This window comes from Nematolebias whitei, chromosome 5, assembly GCF_014905685.2.
Source record: "Nematolebias whitei isolate Nwh7 chromosome 5, NemWhi1, whole genome shotgun sequence".
Classification (NCBI taxonomy): domain Eukaryota; kingdom Metazoa; phylum Chordata; class Actinopteri; order Cyprinodontiformes; family Rivulidae; genus Nematolebias; species Nematolebias whitei.
Window position 1 is genome coordinate 52013805 of NC_056502.1, and position 9135 is coordinate 52022939.

The following is a 9135-nucleotide window of genomic DNA, read 5'->3' on the forward strand; positions in this document are numbered from 1 at the left end:
GAGATTGGGAGGGATGGCAATATTTTTGACCCCTGTCAAGTCACATGTCTGGTGATTTAAAGGTTTCCTCAACACCTGCTGTTAGATTCCTAAGTTGGAATGTTAAAGGTCTGAACAATCCAGTGAAACGGTCTAAAATATTTTCTCATATGAAACGCCTGAACCCAGACATAATATTCCTACAGGAAACACATTTGCAAAATTCAAATCAAGTCAGGCTCAAATATCCATGGATTGGGGAGATTTATCATTCGAGCTTCAACTCAAAAGCTAGAGGAGTTGCCATAATATTTAATAAGAATATTCATTTTACAGCATCAAGAATAATGAAGGATATAAATGGCAGATTTCTTATAATTGCAGGCTCCTTGTTCCACACTCCTGTTTTATTAGTAAACATTTATGCACCAAACTTTGATAAACCAGATTTTATAAACAATCTAGTTAGCACATTTCCATATCTTGATACTCATTTGTTAATTCTAGCTGGAGACCTGAATTGTGTAATGAATCCATCATTAGATCGCTCCTCATCTCGGTCCTATACGCAGTCTAATATGTCTAAATCTATTTTGGATTTTGTGTCCCAAAATGGATATGTAGATCCATGGAGGACACGGAATCCACTAACAAGGACCTATTCTTTTTACTCTCAAATACACCAATCCTATTCCCGTATAGATTATTTTTTTGTTGATAGCTCTTTAATGCAGAGAGTCACGTCTTCTGAATACTATCCGATTGTTATTTCAGACCATTCTCCTCTAAGCATTGATATAAATTTTATAAACAAACCCAATTCTAGTCCTCGTTGGAGATTTAATACTCTCCTGTTATCAGATGAGCCATTTAATAAATTCATCTTATCATCAATTGATGATTTTCTAAGGTTCAATAAGAGCGATACAATTTCTCCCTCACTACTATGGGAAACATTAAAAGCTTATCTTCGGGGTCAGATTATTTCTTTTTCAGCTAATATTAATAAAAATCTACTCACTAAGATATCAGAAATATCAACAAAAATTCAGAATATTGATAGGCAAAATGCCGTTAATCCGTCACATGATTTGCTGAAACAGCGACAGGATCTTCAGATGGAACTTGATCTTTTAACTACATCTGATGCGGAGCGACTCTTGATACGATCTCGAGCCACTTATTATGAACATGGGGAAAAACCAAGTAGACTTCTGGCACATCAATTGAAACGAAAAGCCGGCTCTCACATAATATCACAAATCAACGATCGGTCGGGCAATCTTGTTTCAGATCCTGTCTCTATTAATGATACTTTTAAAAAATTCTACTGCAATTTGTATAAGTCTGAACTACAAGCAGACTCAAATGAGCTATGTGCCTTTCTTCAGGATATTGACATACCTAGGATAGACAAATTGCTTTCTGACCAACTTGAAGCTCCCATTAAATTAGAAGAAATATTTGCGTCAATTAAGGATATGCAAAGTGGTAAAACACCTGGCTCAGATGGTTTCTCTGCCGAATTTTTCAAAAAATTTAAAGATAAAATAGCCCCTCTTCTTCTTGAGGTTTATAATGAGTCATTTGGGCAGGGCTTGTTGCCTCCCACCTTGACTCAGGCCTCAATTTCTCTCCTGTTAAAGAAGGATAAGGATCCTACTGCCTGCGAGTCCTATAGACCTCTTTCACTTTTGAATGTGGATTTTAAGATTTTGTCTAAAGTACTCGCGACTCGGCTTGAGACAGTTCTCCCTCGGATTATTTCACAAGAACAGAATGGATTCATTAAAGGTCGCCAGTTGTTTTTTAATACTCGTACACTGTTGAATACAATTTTTTCAACTCATTCCTCTAAATCTCCTGAAGTGATAATTTCTCTCGATGCCGAGAAAGCCTTTGATCGAGTGGAATGGGAATATCTCTTTGCTGTTCTTAATGGGTTTGGTTTTGGAGAGAGGTTTGTGTCTTGGATCAAGCTACTTTATACATCCCCTCAAGCATGTATTCTCAGTAATTCCGTCCAATCTGATTATTTTACGGTGGGACGTGGTACTAGACAGGGTTGCCCTCTTTCTCCCCTCTTGTTTGCGTTAGCCATTGAACCCCTATCCGTTGCTCTAAGATCCCTTTCTTCTTTTCATGGAATCGTCCGCTCTGGTGTCGAGCTTAAATTGTCCTTATATGCAGATGACCTTCTCCTGTATGTCTCTGACCCTTTACGGAGTCTTCCCCCAATTTTAAATATTCTAGAAAAATTTGGATCATATTCTGGCTATAAAATTAACTCACTTAAAAGTGAATGCTATCCAGTGAATTCATTAGCTTTAAAGCTTAAGCCTTCTGATATCCCTTTTAGGCTCAGTCCCTCGGGATTTAGGTATTTAGGAATTAATATTACACGTACTTTGCCCTCAATGTTTTCTCAGAATTATGCCTCACTAGTTTCCCAAATTGCATCAGATTTACAGAGATGGAACTCTCTCCCTCTTTCATTGATTGGTAGGATTAATATTATCAAAATGAATGTGCTACCTAGACTTTTGTTTTTATATCAAAATATCCCTCTGTTCTTGCCCAAACAGTTCTTCAGGTCCCTGGATCAGATGGTCTCATCTTTTTTATGGAACGGAAAGGCCCCCAGAATGAGACTTTCTTTATTACAACAGTTCACCACAAACGGGGGTCTTTCTCTACCTAATTTTACAATGTATTACTGGTCCTCACATATCCATAAACTGACTTATTGGTTAAATTCACCTGATCTGATTTGGTGTAAACTTGAAATTCAGTCGATTTCTGCATCTTTTTCGCCCGCTTCAATTATTTATTCATCATTACCAATTAAATTATCCTCAGTTACTACAAATCCTATAGTGCTCTCAACACTCAGGATCTGGTCACAATTTAGGTCCCACTTTAAATTTGTATCACCCTCTAATAAAATGCCGTTACTAAAGAATCACATTTTTTCTCCAGCATCTAATAATGCTGCCTATAGAATTTGGTATGAGAAAGGTATTAGAACAATGAGAGACCTGTACGAAGATGGTTTATTTCTTAGTTTTTCAGAATTGTCTTCTAAATTTAATCTACCCACTTCACATTTGTTTCTTTACTTCCAAATTAGGCATTGCGTTTCATCGCAGTTTCAAAATTTTCTAACTTTGCCTACTGACCCACCATGGGTTGAACTCTTAGTTTTGAGCCCCAATTTGAAATCTCCTCTTTCAATTATTTATGGAAAACTTATGGCAATAGAGGCCGATTCATCGGGTAAAACTAGAACTGCATGGGAACGTGAACTGGGTGTTAAACTATCAGATTCATGGTGGGATAAAGTTATTCTCAGCATACGTCAGAGTACACCATGTGCCAGACTACAGTTAATACAATTTAAAGTAATAAATAGAGTACACTTCTCAAAAACACGTTTATCTAAAATGTTCCCCTCAATACCAGACCAGTGTGATAGATGTCAGACTTCACCTTGCAACTTAAGTCATATGTTCTTTTTCTGCCCAAAACTGCAAGGGTTTTGGAAATATTTTTTCTCCATACTCTCAGGAGTTTTTAAGATTCAGTTTCAAAGTGATCCACTTATTGCTATTTTTGGAGTTCCTGGGACCACACTTAATCTATCCCGCCAGCAGGGGGAGGTCTTGGCCTTTTGCTCTCTCCTTGCCAGACGTTGTATTTTGCTCGCCTGGAAATCTCCCACACCACCATCCACATCACAATGGCTTAATACTGTAAGATCATACTTGAAGATGGAAAAAATTTTACTAACAGTGAAAGGTAGTTCAGAAAAATTTACCCACAAGTGGACACCCTTTGTGTCATATGTAAAATCTTTACCTTCATAGCGTATAGACTGATATGATTGACTCATCACATTACCATGTGACTTGTTTTTAGAGGATAAATGAAAGACTGAAATACTGTTTTTCTTTTGGTTTGTTGGGTCCCTCCTGTTCGTTCCTCCTCCCCCTCTCTCTCTTTTTTTTTCTTTTTTTTTTTCTCTCTCCTTTTTTTTTTCTTTCCTTATTTTGTCTTGTTTTTGGTTAAGGGGGGGAAGGGGAGGGAGGGGAAGAGGGGAGGGAGGGGGGAAAAGGGGGAAGGAAAAAAAGAAAAAATTGGAGAAGTCATGTAAATTTTGTATAATGTATGTAATGTCAATTATATATTCTCCTGATAAATAAAAATTAAAAAAAAAAAAAGACTTTTCAAAACTTTTTAAAATATATATATCGTTATAGCCACCCTTCACAATACATATCGTGATATGAATTTTATGCCATTTCACACATTCCTAGTGGAGGTGGGGACTTTGGTGTGTTTGTTTCTTCTTAAGTCCACAATCATCTCCTTTGTCTTCTTCACATTGATGTGAAGGTTATTCTCTTTGCACCAGCTCTCCAGGTGTTCCACCTTTTGCCTGTAGCTGGACTCATTTTTTTTTTTTTTTGTGATGCATCCCACCACCGCTGTATCATCTGCAAAGTTTACAACATGGCAGCCTGGATGGGTAGGTGCGCAGTCATACGTTAGCAGAGTGAACAGGACAGGGCTCAGCACACAGCCCTGAGGGGAGACAGTGCTAAAGGTTATGGTGGAGGAGGAGAAGTTGTGGATCCTCATAGACTGTAGTGTGTTTGTTATGAAGTCTAGGACCCTGTTGCAAATGGAGGGGCTTAGTCCTAATGTGAGTAGTTTGTCCATCAGGGTTTGGGGAATCATGGTATTGAAGGCAAATGTGAAGTCCACAAAGAGCATACGAACATGGGAATCCTTCTGCTCCAGGTAGGTGAGAGCAGTGTGGACCACAGTGGCGTCTTCTGTTGATCGGTTCTCACAGTATGCATACTGATGAGGGTCCTCGTTGATGTTGATGGTTGTTTTGATGTGTGTCATGACCAGTCTTTCGAAGCATTTAGCGACTATCGGGGTGAGGGCCACTGGCTGATAGTGATTCAGACCAGTCACTGTAGAGCTCTTTGGGACTGGGAGGATGTTGGTGGTCTTCAGGCAGTTGGAACCGTTGCCAGGGTGAGTGAAGAGTTAAAGATGTTTGTCAGCACCTCACAGAGCTGATCGGCACAGTCTATCAGCACCTTCCCGGGGATGTTGTCAGTGCCAATTGCCTTGTGAGAATTAATCATCTTGAAAATACTCCTCACTTCAGCTAAGGTCATGCTGAGAATCTCTTCTTCTGGTCGTGAGGTGAGTCTGGTGCTGGGTGGTCTGTTTGTGTCTTCAAAGCATGCATAGAACTTGTTGAGGGCATCAGGCAGTGATGGGTGCCTAGGGCATTGTGCACCTCTGCCTTTATAATCTGTTATTCACTTAATTCCCCTCCACATGCTCCATGGGTCTTGTGAGGTAAATTGACCCTGGATCCTCTGTGCATATGTGGCTTTGGCCCTCTTAATATCAGCAACCAGTTCTTTCCCTGTCCTTCTAAGCTCCTGTCCAATGCCAGTCCTGAAGGCAGTGTTCCTGGCTTCCAGCAGGGTGCAAACATCTGCATTCAGCCATGGCTTCTTGTTCGAGTAGCTCTTAACAAATCTGACGGTGCTGAGGTTATCAGCATATTTGCTAATGTACCCCAGGACTGAGAATGTGTATTCCTCCAGGTCTAGCTCACCTTCATTTACAGCAGCTTCTCTGAAGACCTGCCAGTCTGTGCTGGTACTCGAGCTACTGGCTGAGAAAACAGGAAGTGACACAATACATCAATTTGTCCTCAAAGTTTCACTTGTGTCCTCCACCATAGACAGACCTGAACACATTATGGTGAACATTTTGTTACAGGAGTTTATTTCTCATCAGATGTTCTGGTTTCTTAACATCTGACACAGATGTAGGAAGATAGATAGATAATATAATATTAAAATGGATAGGTGATATAGATAGATGGATATAACTTGACCAATTAGGTCATTATCAATTCATTTTGTTTTGAAACTGTTTAAAACATATCCAACATTTCTCAGTCAGGTCATCTGGACAGTTTCTTTTTTTGTGCTGAAACGTGTGTTGGGGGAAGAATCAGTTTTGTTGTGTGTTTCCTTGACTGATGAAGTCTTCTGGATCGAAGGCGAAACGTTTCAGCACAAAAAAAATAAAAAAAACTGTCCAGATGACCTGACTGAAAAATGTTGGATTGTATACCTGGATTATTGAACTTGGACTTTGTTGTTTAAAACATATTTTATTATATGTGAGTTATTAAGCACATTAAAATAAATCTTTGGTAAACAGGGCATGTTTCTCACTCTTGAAATGTTATTATCGAATAAATATATCCATTGCATGAACTTTTGAGTACAAATACTAGTGTTGGGCATCACTGTGAGGGTTATAAAACATTGGCACACTTAAATAGCAACCATGTGACAATGTTTACCTCCAACTAAGCTTTGTGGAAAAAGCCTGTTGTGTATTTTAGGTTTAGGAATATCCATCTCACTTCCATAATCCCTTTTCTTTCATACGTGTGTTCTGTGTGTCTGTTTCCTCAGCTGGGACCCAACATCAAAGAGCTGTTCCGTCTCATGGATGACTTTGTGGATGTTATTGGCCTGAGGATGAAAGATTTCCAGGACATGTATGAAGTCACCGATAACCTAGGTCAGCCTCGTCCGCATGAGGAGTATCTGTCTGTTTCTGAAAGATATATATTGTAAAGGATTTAATTTCACTAAACATCAATGTCTAGTACCCTTTCATGATTCAGAACAGTAACAGCACAGGATGATTTATGTGTTCACATTTTTCTGGACATATTATTAAACCTAAACAGAACATCTGTGGACATCAGCAGAAAACAACTTAAGTTACGTAAAAATATGCAAGATTGTAAAGTTGGGTAGCTGTAAGGATGGTACCTTTCTGTGGCCCGGTTTGTGTCTGTGTTCCCTCGAGCTCCCTCATTAGTTCTATTAGTGCCACCCGTGTCTCTTCCCAGCTGTTTGTTATCACGTCTTGTCTTGTCCCTGTATTTAAGCCGTCTGTTGAGTCTTGTTCGTTGTTGCGTCGTACTCGTTGGGTCTCCTGTGTTCCCCCCTGAGTCTTCCTGGTTCCTTGAGTCTCCCGTGTCTCCTGAGTCCTCCTGAGTTTCCCGTGCCTTCTTCTTATTTCATGTAAGTTTTGCTGCCCCGTCAGCTTGTTATTTTGCAACTTTATTTATCATTAAATTCCTATTTTTGTATTCTGCCGAGTTGAGTCCCTGTTCTGCACTCTGGGTTTGCTCCCTCCTAGCAAATCCTGACATTACGACGCGACCAGACCAGAACCCAGCGGGCAGGGTCTCTCTCGGCAAAATCACCTTTTTTTCTTTTCCCCTCCGCGAGTTAAGATGGACGAGCTCCACTCTGTCCCTGTCCTTCTGCCGTCACACTGCCGCCATAGTGGCAGAAGACGGTTCCGGAGGCAGTCCGCGGCGACCGACCCGGTCTCGTCGGCCGAGCAGAACTTTAGAGCTGGTTCCGGTGTTTCTGTGGGAGTGGGGTCCGCCGCCTCACCTCCCAGGTTTCCAGTGGGGTCGAGATCCAGTGTCCCGCAGGAGCTCCGGTCCACTCCTGTTCGGTTCGGTGAGTCCGGTCCACTTGACGCCACAGGGGCGGGTTCCGTCGCCTCACCTTCCAGGTTTCTGGTGGGGGCGGAATCTGGCCTCTCACCGCCACTCCGCGCCGCGGCTGTTCGACCCAGCCTGGCCGTACCTCCGGAGCGTATTCCTTGTGACTCCGTGGGGGCGTGTTCCGCTGCCTCACCTTCCAGGTTTCCGGTGGGGGCGGCACCCGTCACCACACCCACAAATAGAGACATTCCCTTTTTTCATTCCTTTTTACCTGAAGAGATTTTTCAAGTTAATCAGACCTTATTAGAATTATTTCATTCTGCTAAAACTAACCCGTCTTCCTTTGATATCGTTTTGTCCCAGATGGAGGATTTTTTTACTATCTATCCCTGGTCTTTCTTTGCTCCCCAAGTATGATTTTTTATTTTTTAAGATAGGGACTTTTAAAATCCCTGTTACTGCCACCCCTGAGGTGGTTTCTCAGCTCTCCTGTTCCGAGGGGGTCCCGGCAGACACTCCTCATCTCTCCTGTTCCGAGGGGGTCCCGGCAGACGCTCCTCATCTCTCCTGTTCCGAGGGGGTTCCAGCGAACGCTCCTCATCTCTCCTGTTCTGAGGGGGTTCCGGCGAATGCTCCTCAGCTCTCCTGTTCGAGGGGGTTCCGGCGAACGCTCCTCAGCTCTCCTGTTCTGAGGGGGTTCCGGCCGACGCTCCTCAGCTCTCCTGCTCCGTTCCTGCTGCAGAGGGTTCCGTTCCAGTTTCCGTTCCTGCCCCAGAAGACTCCGTTCCTGCCGCTTAGGGTTCCGTTCCAGTTTCCGTTCCTGCCACAGAAGACTCCGTTCCTGCCGCAGAGGGTTCCGTTCCAGTTTCCGTTCCTGCCGCACAAGACTCCGTTCCTGCCGTAGTAGTTCCAGTTCCTGTCGCAGTAGTTCCAGTTCCTGTCGCAGTAGTTCCAGTTCCTTTCGCAGTAGTTCCAGTTCTTGTCGCAGTAGTTCCAGTTCCTGTCGTAGTAGTTCCAGTTCCTGTCGCAGTAGTTCCAGTTCCTGTCGCAGTAGTTCCTGTCGCAGTAGTTCTAGTTCCTGTCGCAGTAGTTCCAGTTCCTGTCGACGTAGTTCCAGTTCCTGTCGCAATAGTTCCAGTTCCTGTCGCAGTAGTTCCAGTTCCTGCTGCAGAAATTCCTGTTCCTGTCGCAGTAGTTCCAGTTCCTGTCGCAGTAGTTCCAGTTCCTGCTGCAGAGGTTCCTGTTCCTGCTGAAGAGGTTCATGTTCCTGCTGCAGAAGTTCCTGTTCCTGCTGCAGAACTCCAGGCCTCTCCGCCGTCTGCTGCAGAGCTCCAGGCCTCTCCGTCGTCTGCTGCAGAGCTCCAGGCCTCTCCGTCGTCTGCTGCAGAGCTCCAGGCCTCTCCGTCGTCTGCTGCAGAGCCACAGGCCTCCATGACAGCAGCTGCAACCTCCAAGGTCCCCTCGTTGCCTGCTGCAGTTTCCAAGGTCCCCTCGTCGCACGCTGCAGCTCTCCAGGCTCCCACGCCATCTGCTGCAGCTCTCCAGGCTCCCACGCCGTCTGCTGCAGCTCTCCA

General features: G+C 43.1%; 1 protein-coding gene across 1 annotated transcript in view; it reads left to right on the forward strand.

Moving 5' to 3' along the window:
* Positions 1-9135, forward strand: part of LOC119410431 (adhesion G protein-coupled receptor B1) — a 104457-nt gene that overhangs the window by 85219 nt on the left and 10103 nt on the right. The window contains exon 9 of the mRNA XM_037677342.1: positions 6504-6612. Coding sequence (XP_037533270.1) covers positions 6504-6612 — 109 coding nt within the window. The remainder of the gene's footprint in view (positions 1-6503; positions 6613-9135) is intronic.